The sequence below is a fragment of the Hippoglossus hippoglossus genome, chromosome 3 (assembly GCF_009819705.1).
Source record: "Hippoglossus hippoglossus isolate fHipHip1 chromosome 3, fHipHip1.pri, whole genome shotgun sequence".
Taxonomy (NCBI): Eukaryota; Metazoa; Chordata; class Actinopteri; order Pleuronectiformes; family Pleuronectidae; genus Hippoglossus; species Hippoglossus hippoglossus.
The window spans coordinates 21387755-21406750 of record NC_047153.1 but is presented as its reverse complement, the minus strand read 5'-3'; the positions used below and the strand labels follow the sequence as shown (position 1 = coordinate 21406750).

The 18996-nt window shown below is 42.9% G+C and overlaps 2 protein-coding genes across 6 annotated transcripts in view; one reads left to right on the top strand and one right to left on the bottom strand.

The window, feature by feature from the left end:
• The window catches only part of zgc:158464 (uncharacterized protein LOC791139 homolog), a 103911-nt gene extending 94501 nt beyond the window's left edge, over positions 1-9410 (top strand). For all 4 annotated transcript variants that reach the window (XM_034571968.1, XM_034571976.1, XM_034571961.1 and 1 more), the window contains one exon: positions 6124-9410. In XM_034571968.1, the coding sequence (XP_034427859.1) occupies positions 6124-6310 (187 nt within the window). In that variant the 3' untranslated portion in view covers positions 6311-9410. The remainder of the gene's footprint in view (positions 1-6123) is intronic.
• Positions 9411-13903: 4493 nt separating this feature from the next.
• On the bottom strand, positions 13904-18659 carry ubl7b (ubiquitin-like 7b (bone marrow stromal cell-derived)). 2 transcript variants are annotated; one of them, XM_034571997.1, is made up of 11 exons: positions 18577-18659; positions 18022-18198; positions 17784-17903; positions 17584-17669; positions 15875-15959; positions 15740-15797; positions 15511-15644; positions 15209-15258; positions 14935-15111; positions 14445-14558; positions 14111-14257 (listed from the first exon to the last, which is right to left on the bottom strand). In XM_034571997.1, the coding sequence occupies exons 2-11, from the start codon at positions 18194-18196 to the stop codon at positions 14117-14119; spliced, it is 1140 nt and encodes a 379-aa protein (XP_034427888.1). In that variant the 5' UTR covers positions 18197-18198; positions 18577-18659; the 3' UTR covers positions 14111-14116. The 2 variants fall into 2 exon arrangements, with proteins under 2 accessions (XP_034427898.1, XP_034427888.1); XM_034572007.1 differs by lacking the exon at positions 18577-18659 and having other exon boundaries at positions 13904-14257; positions 18022-18196.
• Positions 18660-18996: the final 337 nt, after the last annotated feature.

The window sequence follows — 18996 nt, the reverse complement described above, 5'->3', positions numbered from 1 at the left end:
GTGACTGATCACAAACAGAAGGCATTAAATGTCTGTCTCACTGGTTGAGTATGAAGCCCCTGAAACAACCATATTTCAAAACATTTAGCCACATGAACAGCCCAAACCAGGAGAATGACATTCAAGGAGGCAAAGCAAGGTGGTTTTATTTTGTAAAGCACATTTCATACACAGAGGTAGATTCAAGGTGCTGTGCAGGGACATTCAAAACAACACAGACAAAAAGAACCATTTAAAACAATTTTCTAAGCAAAATAAAAGAGATTAAATAGAGCAGAGGGTGAATAGATAAAATGAGCTAAAAGAAAAAAAATCTAATAAATTGAAAATAATACAAATAAGATAGATAGAAATGTGTAATAAAATATAACATATACTACATCCCCATATCATATATAAAGATACATAAAAGCAATGGGGACCAAAACCATAACGAAATACTATGAACGGCTGTGAACAAGCTTTTTATTGCTTAGTATTCATCCTGAAGGCAATACAGACTACAGACGATTCATCAGGATAGTCAACGGCTATTAATCATTAATCTAAAATGGACAGAACTATTCCGTAGATGTGTCTAAAAGAAGCCCTGAGCATAAAGTTCAAGACCACATAAAAGGAAAAAACACAGCATCATATCCCTCCACACACAACTAAGAACCAGTAAACCATGAAGCAGATGTCTGAGTAATGAGGCCCAAGTGAACTTGACCTTTGTCTTTACTGTATGTGGTACAAAATATTACAGGAAGTGATTTTGATTAATGTTCTTCTAATGAGCTCCAAATAGTCTCACACAGCTTATGTACTATATATGACAGGTGTGTAAATTGCCTTGAGATAATGTATGTTGTGATTTGTCACTATGCAAATAAAATTCAATTCAATTCAGCTCTGGGGCACCAATACATGATATTATATTATCATATATATTGTGATATTATAAGTTTGACAGAATTAATTTATCCATCTCCGTATTCTCGTGCAAAGGAGACAGGAGATGACCCAATGCTGAGGATTTTACTTTCAAAAATGAAATCACTGATTCCTGTTGTTTGTTTTCTTTTCTTTTTTTTAAATCAGACCAGTCCATACTGGGAAAGTGCTGAAACAATTGCAGCTGAAATGTTATTAACAGATTCAATTAAACCAGGCAGAAATCTGAGCATGTGTTTAAAACTGTTTCTAACGTTCTGCTTGATAACGTTCTTACTAGCATTCATGTATTTACACTAACTCACATCCCACAGCCGTCCAGCTGACCCTCAGCAATGAGCTGCATGACTGGAGCAGATAGAGGAGTAGGGTAAAGTGGTTTACTTACAGGAAGCTCAATTGAAAGGTCACAGAGACGCTTCATTTTAGCTTTACCATATCCTTGCCACTCACCCACCTCTCTGACCTGAAGGCTACAGTTTGGAGAAACTAAAAGCAAGTTGTGAAATGACTTCTGTGACACACATAATAGCTGTTTGTCACACTGACGAAGTAGAAGAAGATTAAAAAAAGAAAAGCCACGCTGAGAAGGCCGCGTTAGTTTCGGTGCAGCAGAGGTGTTTAATCTCTGTGACTCAGTGGGAAGTATAGCAAAGGATGTCCTGGACTTTGTAACCAGCTGAGGTGCTTTTACCCCGTCTGCCACAGAGTTGACTCCAGGGCTATAGCCTAAAGGGTTGTGGAGCCTACAGCAGTATGTGGGCTTTAGCAGGCTCTGGATATGATGGCAAATTAGTTGACAAAGCTGTAAAGAAATATGCTTCTAATGAGTAATAATTCAATCTTGGTATTGGCTTTATTGCTACACACCAAGTTAAGTTGTGTGTTTTTGTTCCTTTGTAATAACAGTGCAAACGGCTCACAATTTAGTGCCTTTACAAACTGAATAGGTGGCACCTCTACAGGATAAGAAAACGTTTCCTGGAGGTTTCAGGTTCTCTTTCTCTGTGTGTGCATGTTTGTAGACACCGATGTGTGTATACTCAGATCTCGAGAAACAAGGAGCCTAGAAAGCAATCAGGTGGCTGGTTCGTGGGAATGACAGGTGTCACCACACTGCAGGCGGAGGTGATTCTGAGTTCAGCCTGCTCGCACGCCTCCCCTGCTGCCACACTGAAAATGAGCCGGGACCCGAGGTGAAGATCCTCCATGTCTGAGGTTGCTGAAAAATGTATAAGGCCATGAGGTGGCACATACGTGTATTGCATTATTGATAAAGACAGACGTCGCTGAGACCTCCAGCCTCAAGAGAACTCTGGCACTAACGGAAAGCATTTTCTGTCTACTGTGCCGTCCTAACCCCCTTTTTTTTTTCTTTTCACATGCCCGTCACCGCCCTACACGCCCATCCTTCCTCTGTTTCATCTTTCTGTGGAGAGAAATCTTTTAGGTGTTTGAAACATATTAAACCCCTCACAAGTCTCTCAGAGCACCGTGTCATCCTGTGTCTCACCTCACGAGAGAGCCCTGCACAGCGTGTTTCCATTGGCTGAGCAGAGAAACTGTTAGTGAAAGAAGAAAATCTTTCCAACAGAAGCTGTTTGATGCCAGAGCACAGTAAGAGACAGAGATATAGTCTGTTAAAAGAGCATACAAAGAATCTTTGCATCTGCAATTGCACTCCTCTTCTTTCCTTGTGCTTTTGTGGTGTTTTTGTTCATTGTTTAGACGGATCCATACAGAGAAAAGATCTGATTTCCTGTATGTGACCCAGCTGAGATGAATGACTACACAAATCTAAGCTACACCAGGAAATCTAAGCCAATGGCAAAACAGCAAATTTACTTCTGCCAAGGAGGTTGTGTTTTCACCCCATTCTGTCGGTTGGGTGGGTGGATGGTTCAATAGTTAGATAGTTGGATGTTTGGTTAGTTAGATAGTTAGATCTAACCACACTAAACATCAGTTTTTCATCAGTCGTGTCATACAGAGCGGTAGGGATCATCCTTATAGACTTATTCAAATTGTGTTCATATGAAATAATGGGCACACAGGATATCTGATGCCCATAATGCTTAAAAAGGTCACCGCATCTGCCAAGGATCATTATCTTTTGGCTGACAACTTTGTTTTTTTTTGTTTTTTCTGGTGCCATGGATTCATAACACTGAGAGCATCATTCATGCAGCAATTCAATATGTAGAAGGTGGAGATAAGTGGTGATTGCTGTCAGGCTCTTCCTGCTCTGAGGTCTACAGGGCTCAAGTCAAAGTCATAAACCTCAATAAACAGGACAGCGGACCTCCCCCAGAGAGATTCATTCATTCTGATTAGACAATAGAAGGCCACAAGCACGGGGATATGATAACACCACAAAGGCTTGTCCTCTCTAAAATAGTCATTTTATCAGCAGCCTTGTTGTATTGCTCCGTTCTCCTGATTTCTAACTCTGCAGGACCGTAACATGATAAGCTGCCCTGAACGGCGACTGGGAGCCAGCTGGGAATCTAAAAATGATGCTATTGATGTGTTTGCCATTTCAAGTGTAGCTCTGTGTAACCTGACGCCCTGCCTCCCTGCGCTCAGCATGAAGATTCATCAAATGCACTTAGCAGGGAGGATTATTTTCTTTTTTTAAATGAGCTCTCCTGGCACCACTCGCAGGACGGTAGAACCGTGTGGCAAAAGAAATTTGTCCTGCTCTCCTGAAATCATGATGGACTTATTAGGCACATGCTCAAATACTGAGGTCAGAGACACGGTAATTGAGAAGTCTGATAGCTGTGTTTCCTGCAGCCTGCTTGCTCAGAAATATCTCAGAAATGAAGAAATATTCTCCATCATCGGCCATTTACAGTTCATAGATCCCAACAATTTCTTCATCACTTTTGCTGTAGTAATAATGACAATCACAGTAATCTGATCTCTTTAGATTAAACATAATCTCACATCAAGATATATTATTAGTTTGAATTTGTCCCTAAATTGAACCCTGTACGTTCTTTGCTTTTTTCCACTTCAGCGTTATCTCCGCGCTGGTTTCTCTCTGTGCATCAGGGAGCAAGCACATCCGCAGGCTTTACACATGCAATTATGAGATAAGTGAAGAATGGACATGCCTCGTGTTTAAGGTGCCAAGAGCCCAGTTCTCGCTCCTGTTTATCACAGATAATGGGCACATACACAAATACATACATGTGTTTACAGTGGGAATATAATCAATGACCTCAAAACCGGTGATTACTCTGCTTGTCTGCTCGACTATTTGTGAACACATGGATGCCATGTGAAGGTTGTAAAACCTCATGGACATTCTCAACCACCCGATCTTATCCAAACCAGAATCTGCTCTTATGTGTATCGCTGCCAGGAAAATATTCCCACACCCTCGGCTTGTTGATAGAATAAATAATCCGTCCATCTGTCCCATTCTCGCGACCACGGTATCTTAAGAGCACCTTGAGGGAATTTCTCCAAATTTGGATTAAACGTTTAGTGTGACTCGAGGATGAATTGATTAGATTTTGGTGGTCAAGGGTCAATGTCACTGTGACCTTACAAACATGTTTTTGGTCTTATGAACGCTACATTTCAGGAACACCTTGAGGGAATGTCTCCAAAATTTGGTACAAAGGTTCACTTGGATTCAAAGATGAACTTATTAGAACTTGTTGGTCCAAGGTCAAGGTGAAGGTGATCTCCTATTCTTGTGAATGTGATATATCAGGAAGATTGCACAGTCACTTGGACTGAAGCTTGACCTGATTAGATTTTGGAGGTCAAAGGTCAAGGTCAGATACCCCAAGAACGACTTGAGGCAATTTCTTCAAATCTTTCACAAATGTTCACTTAGAATCACAGATTAACTGGTTAGATTTGGGTGATCAAAGGTCACAGTGGCCTCACAAAACTTGCCTTTGAACATGATATCTCAGGTCTGTCTTTAGGGGATCTCTTCAAAATTGTCACTTGGACTAAAAGATGAACTGATCCAATTTCAGTTGTCAAAGGTCACAGTGACCTCAGTGCAGTATATATATTTTTTTTTTCTTTCATTTCAGTAGCTGGAATTATATTTCAAATTAAATAACGTGATATAAAGTAGAATAGGTTTGAGTTTAGTGAGTTGATTGTGCACATTTTGTTGACGGGAGCTCATGATACCCACTTGTAGCAAGATCGCCAATAGTAGTCCTCATTTGCTGCTGATTGAAAAAGCGATTATGCTAATTTATCTTGCATTTGCATTTTATTGAGCTATTGTGCAAATTACAAATGAAGGAAAAAAACTGCATATTTACAGCAGGATATAAGGACCATTAGTTTCTTATCAGTCCCTCACTAAAGCTTACTGTTGCATCACTTAATAACAACGAAAATGAATTTTCTATTTTTAGGCTTAAGATTACTGGCAAGATGTAAAATGTATTGATCACAGGCTTCTAGAAACACGGGAAGCTTTTAATTTGCCGTGCATTTATTTCTGTAGCCTAAGTGATTTATCCTGGGGGTTCATTAGCAATGCCCTGGTGCTCTGGATGTGAAACCTACAGCCTCGAGCAGCCTGGCTTTTAGTCTGCTCCCCAGGCAGCTCCAAAGTTATCAGAGGTAATCCAGCTTTCAGAACATTGTCACGTACTGTTGGGAGCAACGACGGGGAGAGTAAATGAGAAAGGGGCTGTCGAGGAGAGCTGATCTGTTCTCTATCCAATATATTCAGGTTGAGTCTCACATACTTTTCTCTTCAAATGATTTTTTATGGGGGGGGGGGGGGCTCTGGGGGTTTCAGTGAAATATCTTTAAAGCTATTGGATGGATTGCTTTGAAATTCCGTACAGATAAACATGACTTTGGTGATCCCCTCATGTTTCATGTAGCGGCCTCAGCAGGTCAAAGTTTTCACTTACTGTGCCCAGTGAACAGTTTAACAGTCATTGTAAAAAACAATATATATATTTGCCATTCCTGTCAGAGGTTTTACAGACGTCTTATTTATGATGAACATACTTCCATGATTCTGATTCAGTCTCCAATTGTTTGTCTTTGATGCTTTTGTCGTTTCACGTTGTTTTACGCAAGTTACACTTTCTTTTCATGCAGTTGAAGATCTTGATCTCCTGACCTTGTTATTGTCTAACTAACAGCGTGTTTTTTCCGTCCTTGTCTTTTGTCTCCCCGTGTCTCCAGGAGCAGCCAGGGCTTCATGCACATGAAGTTGTCGCGGACAAAGGAGAACAAGTACATCCTGGGCCAGAACAGCTGCCCGTTTGACAGCGTGCCTGAGATCATCCATTTCTACTCCAGCCGCAAGCTGCCTATCAAGGGTGCCGAACACATGTCCCTGCTCTACCCTGTAGCCATTAGGACACTATAGTGCCATGGGTCACCTGCAGGCGTCGGCCCCCTGCAGCACTCACTGGACCACCCTCAGTGGCTCCACTCTTCCCGTCCCTGTGGACGGAGCCCCGCGGGCTCATGGGAAGACGAACAGTGGCATCCCAAACTGCTGATCCTCACACACCTCAAACCTGTTTTGAAGGCCTACTGCATACTATCTCATTCTTACAGACTCAATGTTTGCAAAAAGTCTTTATTATTTTATGTTATTATATTCTATTTTATTTTTTTATTTATGACAGTCACCCAATTCATTACGTCACAGACTGAGGAACATCATTTCATTTATTCTTGAGCTGACCCCGCCTGGCACTAAGCACTCACAGAAAAAGAAAGGTACATCATCAGACGTAACTTCTATCTTAACATGTTGTACCTTTTTCCTCAGAGTGCACGTCATGACAGTTGTGTGTGTCTGATTTTCTCCTTTGGTTGGGCTCTGCTGTTATTGTAATTGTTTGTAAGGGGACTTGAAGATTGTAAGCGCCGTGTAAGGAAAGCGACTTTTATGGGGCACGTTAGGGATATTGTCCACATGGGCGCCGTACAGTGTCCAGGATATTGAATAAATTTGCCGTGTATGAATGGTATTTCCCCAGCTGCACGGAGACAACAGGCCTGTGAGCTGTGCAGATTGATCTCTCTATCTTGTCATAGTGCATGCTGTCTGCTATCCATCACCGCGTGGGTGTATCACATCAATGACAGTGTAAGTACCATAGTGGTGAGACAGGCAGGGGAGCATGATGGATGGGTCGTCCCATCCAACACAGTACAATTGGCCAAGGCAAGAGACCAGAGCCTGTCCAAATGGACCAAATTACCCCCGCTGCCCCTGCTTAGTGTGGCTTTGCATCGGGAGAATGAAATATGCCTGCATTGTCTACCTCAGAAAATCAATTTCATTCGCCCATCTGCAGATCAATAGGTACAATGGGATTGCAGACATCGATCTGCCCTCCCTTCGACATTCCCAATCCCCTTAAAATTGCATCATTGCTTTTAGGAATATGTTTTTTTAATACAATTAATCCAAGAATTTTTTTTTCTAATGAAAACATTTTCATAAAAAGAAGAGAAAAAATGATTTTTTTCCAGATCCGCAATTGTATGTAGTCACTAATATGATACTATGTGATGTCAGTAACAAATGTTTGGTTAATGCCTTATAATGCATGGGTCAAATCAGTCCGCGAGATCAGCTGATTTCTAATTCTGCTTTTATCGATTGTTCTGTGACTGTAATTAATTCTGGGGTAATTGTTACTGATGTGTTACTCCTGTGTGACGCCCCCCCCCCCCCCCCCCCCCCCCCCCCACCGGCCCCTCGCCCTCATCGTCCTGTGCCGATGTGATCATGTTTTTTGGGAACTACTCCAGCCTCTTCTAACTGTGGTGCTTTGCATTTTTGTTGCTTCAAGTTCTGCTCAATGCACGTTTGCCTCAGTGGCCACAACTCGAGTCGCGGCGTCTCCTGACCAACGGGATCGTCGGAGCCTCACGCGAGAGACAGTGGCCTATTCTCCTCGGACCAATCACAACGCAGCCTGTTTGAACCGGATTAAGACCTACTTTTGACCTGTCATGCTCTCTGTCATCAACCCTTTACTACCAGATGTGCATACGTGTGTGAATGTGAGTGTGGATGCATGTGTCCCACATGTGTTGGGTGCTGGTGTGGAAATGTGCACAGACTCTGAGTTCCAGTGTTTTTAAACCCGCTGGTACAAACTGGTGAGAGCAATTGATCAGATCTCTCTTTTTTTCTTGAACTTGAATTAAGCAACTACGAGTCGAAGATTTTCTTGTCGCGTTTACTCATTGACCACATTTAATTTTAGCAACTCACAGTAATGACCTGTAGTCCCAGCAAGAACACACTGTAAGGTCCAAACAGTTGTCAGTCATAATGAGATGCAAAATTAAATAGGTTTTTGGTTTATGGGCAAATCCTAATCGAATTTTTAAATTTTTGGCCGCTTCGTCCGAGCTTTAAATGGCCGACACCAGGAACCAGAAGCGTGACCTCTGTATACACATTTTGGCTTCAACTATATCCACACTGTGCGCTATGCAACTGTACAAACTGCAGTCGTTGAAGGGAAACATGATTGTGTGAGTGTGTGCCTCCGCCAAATACGCTGACATGTGATGGTACAAAAATGTCCACAGGGAAGAAATGTAATCAGCAGTATGACCTGAATAGTTAGAAGCCGTTTGCAGAGAGTGGGATGTGCACGTTGTCAGGGCAGCGTGCGAGCAGACGGACGCTGCTGCCGCTAGACGAGTGCAGTACGTTATAAGAGGGTGACTGTTCATGTGAGGAGGCAGCCGCTACAGCTTTAGTAGGGATTAGAATGTTGTTGCAGTGGACCTATGTATTTCCTTGAAAGAAGATATTGCAGATTTAAAATAAACTATGTGTGATAGATGTGTATCCTGTATGTTGTAAATGTTCCCCGTTGAAGAGATCAGACAGTAGAGGCTCTTTATTTAGTTATTGCTGCTCATGAGTATTTCTCTACTATAGGGACGAGCCTGTGTGTGATGGCCACACTGCTTAGAGAGAGGCCTTAGCTTTGACAGAGGGAAATGGTGGGAGGGGGAGAATGAGGGGGAGGCAGAGTGGAAGGTGTTAGGACACGATGATGGATTCTCTGCAATCAGCAGATGCATTCTTCACATTTGTGTGTTTCTTATATTAGAACCTGAAAGAGCCCTTCCCCTCCCTGAGAAGTGTCTTAAAGTGCGTGTGTGTGTACGCACAATCGTGCATGCATGAAGCAGTGTTTGAGAGTGTGTGTGTGTGTGAGAGTGTGTGTGTGTGTGTGTGAGTGTGCACTGGTGTAAGCAGCCATCTGCCATTGACTTGCCCTGTGTGTATCTAGTGTATCACTTTACTGTGGTAAAGTGGCATGTGTGCGTTTCCTTTGTGTACATTGTCGTGCCACGTTATGTATGCACTACTATAACATATCTCTGTACAGTCCCTCATGGCCAAATGTATATACTGAATGTATTGTATGGGGACGTAGAGGCATCAAGGTTCAAAATAAATAAAATTGGGTTTATGAGTTTAAACGTGCGACCGGATATATTTGGTTTTACTTGTAACACACATTTAACACAGACACAATAAAGCAAACGTACAGTATAATTATTTATTAAGGAGAAAAGCCCCTTCCTGTATCCTCAGCTGGTTACCATGGTGAAGCCCTTTGATAGATAGTGAAGAGCCACCACTGTTTGAGTCAAGGACAAAACGCTGGAGCTATTATCAAGCCAGTACTCCAGCTCTTGTTCTCTATTGATCCACTTTCCAGCCCAGTGCTATAACATTTATTTTGACTCTGCTGTTCATGCCAGCAGGTTTCTCCTGATGTGTCTGTCTGAAGCTGCTGCTGAAGTTCTTCCTGTTCTCACAGCCTGCAGGTCCATTTGATAACACAGTCATTCACGGCAGCATTTTATGCATGTGAGCTGTTTTAGAGCACGCTGTGAATTCAATGAAGCGCAAATCATATGTGCCTCTAGACATTTAAATAAAGTATTTACCTCAAGTGATCAACTCAAACATTTCTCAGCAAACAGAGAGGAGACACTGTAGTGTTGATTTTCAGGTCACCGGTAAGTTTGCTGAAAGAACTCTGTACTTTTACAAATGTTCTGCATTTACACACACACACATTCATACAGTGCATCTATGCACATACTGTATCTATGTGACATACAGTAGATGCACAATTTGCATTTCTCTATCATATATCAATTCGCACAGTGTCGGCACAGCCTTCAGGGATTCTGTATCTAACCCAAGGCCACTTTGGCACGCAGAATGGCGGAGAATGGAATTGAACTGACAACCTTCTGGTTAGTGGACAACCCACTTTTCCTCCTGAGTCACAGCCGCCAATACACACTAAAGGATTTGAATCAAAAATCCCTATTCAATATTCATGTATTACCAACATCTCTGTTCATATTCAAATTAAATTAATGGACTGCAAGTGTGCAAACTGAACAAAGTCTGTTTTCCCCATAACTAGTTCTACATTTGCTCTGTAGACAAATACAAACAACCAAGTTTAATGCTTTGCAGCAACAAAGACTACAAAAAAACAAGATGTATATTATTGTGTTTATGCTTTAAACCATATGCAACCACAGTCAGTTTAGATGCATATTGCTGCTATTTTCTCTGCGTTCTCCACCTTGATTACTTTTCAGACACACAGCTATCACACACCCTGGGGTGCTGCGAGGAAATGAAACTGCAGACTCCAGTGTTCAGTGCTGCTGAAGGGAATGTTTGAGATCCCTGATACCTTCACACTAAAAAGCCCTTTCCAAGCATTTTTCATGGAGTACGTTTTGGCCACCAAACAACTGGCAGGCCTTCAGGAGAGGGCACAGGTAGGGATGTGAAGAAAGGAAGCACTGAACGCTGCACCGCCTCTCGAGCTGGCACAACCTGAAACGCACTCACTCACCTCAAGCTCGGAGCCAGGCAGTGAAGAAACCTTGTCTTTAGTGCCTCTGACAGGAAGAGTTTGGCAGCTACAGGCTCATAATGGCTCCAATACTGTGTGTGTGCAAAAGTTAACATGTTTATTCGACAGAGGGTGAAATCAAATACATCATTGCTCCATTTTTTGTGAGAGCTTTTGAGGATTTTCTTCAAAATGGCAACACAAAGTTTGAACCTAAAAAGTCAGGAATCTAAAATTAGAATCGATTCAACATTGTTCAAATGGCTCCACGTGTCATTTCAGATTGAGTCGTTGGTTTTTTCTTATCTAGTCTGACTCTTATCAAATCCACGACTTCAAACAAGCAGGGAAATTGCTATTTTAAGTTTCCTCTCTAACTCGTCACAGTGGTTTCCGGCCTGATCTTTGCTTCTCCCTCCGCTGCAGCTCCTTTCTCCTCCAGAAAGGCTCGATCAAGAGTTAAAGCACCTGGGATGAAATGCATCAAAGGGGCTTTTGTGGGCAAGAAAAAAACGAATGCTGGAAAAAAAAGGGGAAGAATAGAAGCGCAGCTTGAAAGCAATGAATGGGCCACAGAGGGATAAAACGTCCCCGTGTCTGTCAGAAGCTCATTTCATATTCCGCTCAGTCACACCGGGCACAAAACAATCTCAGGTAACAGACCGTATGTTAATAACCCGTGAAGTGCCCTCTTTTCAGAAAGACAAAGGCAGATGGAGCACATCATATCAACCTTGTCTGCTCCTCTGGCACGACGGAGAGGTTCACCCTGAGAGAAAAGCGTCGCTATTGTTCTGGTTTGATTGGACGAGCTTTTACACCGTCTCTAAAGATCTGGCATTGATTGTTTCTATTGGCTTAACACGTTGGCCTGTGAGGATGCGGTGCCGATTCTCGCTCATTACCTGAATCCCAGGTCAGTGCAGGAGTAATTGGGCAGATGTGCACCAACTTCAAAGCTGCCGGCTGGGCTTCATATGGAAGCAACTTTTCCAGTTGTTTAGGCCTCTTCCTGCTCAGGGAATGAGTTTTAAAAAAACAGTCCCCTTATGAAACCACATTTAAATTCACTCGAATCAGATTTTTTGGGGGGATCTGCACCAAATAACACACACTCATATCTTTTCCATCAACATCCATGAATCATTCTCTTAGAAAAGCACCAGAATGTAATGGGTTCTTTTCTGGGTCACGCTCCACTTCTCCACAAAAGTTCATGGAAATCAGTCGAGTGCTTTTTGCATAACCATACAAACAAACTGTATTCTCTCTCATCCGTTGGATTTTGGTGTTAAGTTCTTTTTTTTTACACCAATTTGAACCTTTTTATTCCTCTAGTTTTAAAGTGATGAATATACAATTTAAATATGGCAGGAATCACCAGGTTTTAAATATTTGATACATCTAAAGGTGATGAAAGTGTCGACAGCAGTGAACCGTCCTTATCCGTTCACACACTGTTCTGTCATTTCACTTCTCTCTGGTCACAAAGGATTAGTATCAGTCCGGGTCCTGAGAGGTTACACACGGTCAGTACTTCTGTTGAAGTGGCTCACGGCTCACAACAACAAGGGGCCTAAATGTGATGTGCAATAACATCTCCTCTATACCGCGTGTGACGCAGTTTCACACACCGTCACCATGACAACTTCCCATGGTGATTCTCCACAGTGAATTGTTTAGAGTATCCTGAAAGCTGCCTTTGAGAAGGATGAGGTAGTCATGTGTGCACACAAAAATATGAAATAGACATGATATAATGCAACATGTGATTTCAATGGGGGAAATAATCCTCCCAGCTCGGTTTTAAAATTCAGCTACTTCTTCACCACAGTCACAACAGTCTCCTTTTTGTCAGACGTGCCAGAGAGACAATGAGGCCTTTTATTCACCTTGACTCTAGTTGCAGTTATGATGCAGATAAATCAGCGGGGTGCCAATCCCTTTATATTTTAAAAACACCCTTGGAGGCAGTTGGGAGGTGGAAACAGGCTGCAGGTGTGTGTGCATATAAAACAGTGACGGGGACAGACGGACACAAAGCGCCGTGCTCATGAAAGGGCCAATCCTCTGATTGAGCTGTCACAGTCACAGATGCAGTCATAAAACTAAGCAGGGCAATTACTGTAGATGGAGAAGGGAAGCAGGGGAGGAGGGGGGGAAGCAATATGTCCTTCCACCCCCCCCCCCCCCCCCACCCAAGAAAAACACAGTGAGGGGAGACAATGAGACAAAGCAAGTGTTTCCATCTGTAATAAGGCTGAGGGGACACAAAGGGGAGGAGGGGGCTCAGCTAACGGAAGCGATGTTCTGACAAGCCCATCAATGTCTCCGAGGATGATGCTAAAGCCATCACCTTATCTGTGCAACTTCCATTTCTCTGTTACAGGCTGTCTGAGCTCATTGTCCTGTTTGAAATATGAAATCACACAGCTACGGATAAACGAACCATTTATTAAACGCTGATCCACAGAGGGCAGATCAGCAGTGTTCATTTATGTTTAGGGAACGAGGGAAAAAAGCAGATGACCGGTTGTTACACCCGGCCTAGGTTAGTGCGTGTGCTGCGATGACCGGTAATAGAAACATACTACTGCATTGCCATCTAGTGTACAAAGATGGGTACTGCATCAGCTGCAGGAAGATGACGTAGCTGCAGTAGATGATTAGTAGAAAGGGTATTTTCACTGTAGTTTCATCCCTTAGTCACATACTGAGAGAATGTGTGACTAATTTGCTCCTGGATTTCATACACGTCCTGAAATAAAACATCCAAACCCCCCAGAGGATCTGAGAGAGGGAGAAAGTGTTGATAGTTTTAAACATAAATTAAAAACTCAACTATTTACTCTGGCTTAAATCATAAATCAATGGTTTGGTTATTTATATGACTTTACTATCTTTATTATTTATCCCTGTATCTCTTTTGATTACGTATATTATATTACCTTGACTTTATTATTATTTTGTCTTTTCTATTATAGATTGTTTTGGTATGCGTTGCATTCTTAATTACATTAAGTTTGATGGATAGACTGGTGTAATGTATTTCCAACCAATAACAGGAAGACTTGTTGATGAGTTGTTGAGGTAAACATGTCTCATTTTATTACAAGTCAAATCAATACAAACAATGTGTCATGACCTGCGGTATGTGGAGCTGAGTTGAAATGGTTGATGTGTGTTTATTTAAAAGTGTATGTCTCTTTTCTGTCATTTCTGAGCAGCAGCATTACAAGCCTCCTCACGCTCTGTCCTCTGTCCTCTGTCCTCTGTCCATGGTGTGTGTGACCTCAGAGTCCTGGGCCTCCAGCGAATATGAGCTCCAGGGCGGCCTGGATGTCCCCCTCTGTGGCCTGCAGCGCCCTCAGCATCAGCTCCTCGTCCTGGATCCCCATGTCCCTGAGCTGCTGCATCTGGGACTGCCAGCGTCCCTGGTCAAACCCAAACACATTATGATTAGTCTAAAGATCATCCTGTGTTAACAGTTCTGCAGGCGTAGAACATACCTTCAACTGATACCACTAAAATACAAATAACTTTAAACGTTACAACATTTCCCAAGCACATTTCCCTCCATGAACTGAATATGGGGATGAGTCGGCCGGCTCACAGTCTCACCTGCAGAGCGGACATGTTGGTGGCTTGCAGAGCTTGTTGTAGAGCCTGGCTGAACAGATCGTTACTGACCGGGGTCCCTGCTGGCATCGGGGCTACGCCACTGGAGGGGTCCGACTACATCAAGTACAGAAATACAGTTAAGGGAAAAAAAGCAAAGATAAAAGTATTATCTGCAGGAGTGTAGCCAGGTTTGATTTTGTCCAACCTGATAAATTCTAACTTAAACCAACGCAGAGTGCTTTTTAACACCATCAACCCTGTTACAGACCACAGTAACCAGCTTATTGCTTTTAAATGTGATTCATTTGATGTCATCAGGTCTAATATGTGTGTGTGAAGTGTGAATCGTTGCTGCACAGTTTTAGCCTGGTTGAGGTTGAAATGCTCTGGAAAATGGTGAGTTCTCTCAGTTGATGTTCATCAGTTCAGTGGTTGAAACAGAACATATGCAATGGTTTGTACATATTTTTGAAATGTAAATAAATCTCACCTGGCTTGCTGTCGTGGGAGTGACTGCGCTGCTGTCCGGCGTGCTGGCGAGGGCCAAAGCGGTCGCCAGCTCACTCTGCGTTATTGGTCGAGGGCCTGCGGCTCCGCTGTGGCTCAGAGACACTGGTCGAATTCCTGCTGAGCCCCCGGCTCTGCTGGAGGGTCCGGCTGGGCTTCCCTGTCACACACATTTAGAAACACAGGTATAACCTAATGACCTCAGGATTATCACTTCTCCTGATGTCTGATGACGAGCAGGAACCACAGGGACTCACCGATTGGAAATCGTCCTCGTCGTCAGACATGCCCTCAAACATGAAGCCTCCTGGGGAATACAAATAATGAGCCATACGTTTTTAGTGGAAACAACAAAAACTGATTATTGTAGGTGAATCGAAAGAACTGTTTTAATCTCAAACATAAGTGATCAATTTTAAAAGACCAGACACTATACTGCTATCAATAATATGTTTACTATTACCACGTAAATTCAGTTGTTTTCATATTTGGTGCTTTTCAACAGCAAACTAATAGTTATTAGTATTACTATTATTAGTTTTACTGTTGGTTAACTGACCAGGCATATCACTGTAGGAACTGGCAGAGACGTTGCGAGACGAGCTGGCGCTGGACTGCGTGGGCATACTGCCCGCCACAGAGTGCAGGACCAAGATGATGGCGTTGACAAGCGCTGGGTGTGAACTGATTAATCTGGCGACGGACAAAGTAGAGATGTGAAATTAAATAGGCTTACGATTGTGTACGTGTGTGCCAGAGACAAAATAACAAAGACAAGCAGCACTCACATATCCAACATGCTCGGGTCTGTGAACTGCACGAAGAGGTCTTTGTCTTGGAGAACACCTGAACACATCCACGGGGCAAATGTTACTATTTACATATTTACACGGGATAATCAAATACAACCGAGCAGGTCTCACCTAAAGCGATTGGGTCTGTGCGGAGTCCCGGAGTGGCCACCATGATCTGATCCAACGACTCTTTATTCGTTAGCATTTTATAAACCTATGTGTGGGAGACAGACAGAAAGTGCCATTTTAGCAATATTGTCTACACACATATTGTAAATCATTTATTTCAGAATTATATGTAGTTTTTTTAAGTAAAGTAGAATTAGTTCCCCACTACCGACACCGATGTTTTATGTGCGACTGTCGATCTCCTGGATGGAGATAAACCAGCGAGCCGACAGCATGTCAGACAGAAATGAGCAGCAACAAATGGAACCACTTCACTGCCCAAACATTTTAAATCATAATACAGCGCTCAATATATGAATCCTCAACAACACAGTAAATCTCTGGTGTATTTCCAGGATTGGTTCTGCTGTCAGAGTTTAGTAATATTGCTTTATTTTTCACAAAATAAAACCGTGCTGTGAGAGGAATCCTCTCCAGATGCTGAGGTCTGTCGATGGTTGAAACATTTCTTCAGTGCTCTGTTGCGATCTCAATGGTTTGTGAGATGACCCCATCGGCTGCTGACCAGAATCTCCATCAACACATCGGGTATTTGTGCCAACATCTGTGAAGCTGTATCAATGAGTGAGCTGCCAAAACCAGTTTGTGGATGAATTATATGCCCTTTCCTATCTGACCTCTCTCTTTTTCACTCAAACTATTTGTGTCTGGTAGGTTTACAGAGTATCGGGAAGTTGCCAGACTTCAACAGCCGAACCTGTTTCTGTGACAGATAATCTTTGAGCAGCTCTGAGCCGCCCGGGTTCTGTTCCCACTAAAATCGAGCTACAGTGATCCTATCAGAAGTAAACAGCTGTGGACACATGTGCAGCTGCACAGATTTCTCAAGTCAAATAGATTTCAGGTCAAAGACCAAAAACTAGTGAAACAAAAACACCTAAATGCATTCCTGCATTCTACAGTGAAGGACGACATCATTAATGTTTTACTATGTGTGAGGCATGAGGAAGTTCCCAAACTCTGCTGGATGCAGTTTATTGTCTGGGTCAAATCCCACAGACGAGGTTTGGATTGAGGAGAGGATGAACTCTATGTCCTCCCCCACCATTGTCTAAATTAATGACAATTGTGCAAAGTTTTCAAAAAGATCAGAGATGTAGAATATGATCATCAGGATTTCATCAGGTCTGTGTGGGTTGTCTCTGGGTTTCCTCCCACAGTCCAAAGACATGCAGCCTATTTTAATTGGAGACTCAAACTGTCTGTATAGGTTTGAATGTGAGCGTGATTGGTTTTGTGTTTTTTTTGTCTCCACATGCCAAGCCTGCGATACACTGGTGACATGTCCAGGATGGACCCTGCCTTTTTCCCAATGTCAGCTGGGATTGGCTCCAGCCACCCTGCGGCAGGCGATAATGGAGGGATAACATCAGGATTCTCTTGAGACAGAGTATATTACCAGGCCAGTAAATCTAAACAAGCTCTAAACCAAAGACTGAGATTTTATCCTAAAGAATGAGCACATATTTGGGGATAAAGAGAAATCACGTGAATACTTAGTTTCTAAACATTGACTGAAATAAACTTGCAACAGTTTCAGCAGATACTTTAGTTCATCATTTACACTCTCTGGAGCTTTGTAGGGAGAATACTTCCCAGGGCAGCTCACTGTTGGCTCTTACTTGCTGGACACTGTGTTTCCTACTCACCGAGTCTCTGTAGGAAGAGTTGAGAGAGTGAAGAGCAGCATGAAACACTCTGAACTCTCTGGCTGCAGTCGCTCTGTTCACAGGCTCTGGAGAAGAAACACACACACACACACACACACACACACACAATTAGATTCAGATTCTCAGTTTCACGGACAATACTCAAACACAAATCAAACACAAATCAAACACACACACACCTGGATTGTTCTCTGGCTCCGGCCAAGTCTTTTTGAGGATGTGCAAGGTGGATCCTGGTTGAATCCCACAGGCGTCCAGTGTGAGATCATCTTTAAGTTTCCGCCCACAGTGGACCAGCTCTGATCAGCAACATGAACACAATGAGAAGATCACATGGCACAGTAGTGGAGATGTTGTGTTGCCAGTCGCTCACACAAACACAAACACAAACACATTTCAGCCACAGCTGTAACAGACCTATGAGCTCAGGGTCCGGGATGGAGTCTGCGAGCTGAGCGGCCACAAGTTGTTTCAAGGTGGCGACTCTGTATCCTCCGGGGGAAACATCTCCGGGCATCATGTCGGGGAAGTGGAAGGTGGATTTGGGCCGATCCGCCAGCTTCAGAGACAATTGCCAGTCTGATGACATCATATCTGTCCCATCACAGAGACACAAGAGACATGTCTTGACATGGGAGCATCATTCAGTAAGCTAGCTGCTGAAATGACTGTGAGGACATGAACTGTCAATGTGTTCGCTGAAAGTCACATATTATCATTCATATTTTTGTTTTGTTTGTAAAAGTGGAAACTCTTAACATTAATAGGTTGACGTTTCTTGATGGGGGGGAGGGAGGACAAGCTGTGTTCGCAACGACGGTTAGCTACTTAGCCTTAGCTACATAACTACTTCGGTTTGCTGAGCTAGACGCGAGCTGTGAGTGTAGTATCGCTGGTTTGAACAACGCGTTGATAGCATTGAAATAAATGTCGAACAGAAACAAGACTTTTATAGAATAACTGCACACTCACCGTTTTATTGTTGACAGTCGATTCACTTCCTGGTTTTAGTCAGGTGGTCCAAGGAACGTTCACGTCCCCTGTGCAAAATGAGGAGATTTTACCACTCTGTGTTCCCCAATGTATCTATGTCTATTAATCACTGGAAAACTGTAACACACACACACACACACACACACACACACACACACACACACACACACACACACACACTGCACACCATGTGCATACTCTTCCTCTTGCTTTCTGTCTTCTCCTTGTGTCCTTTTCTCCTCCACCATGTTCCAAATTGATTTTCCTGTTGCATATTCAGGATTTTCCAAAGCTGTGTAATGTTTTGGGCAAATGTGATTCCAGACAGCAGTTGTACTGTCTGTGTTTAAACGATCACCAGTCCAACTAGAAGTGTATTTATCAGAAGAATCTCTGCTC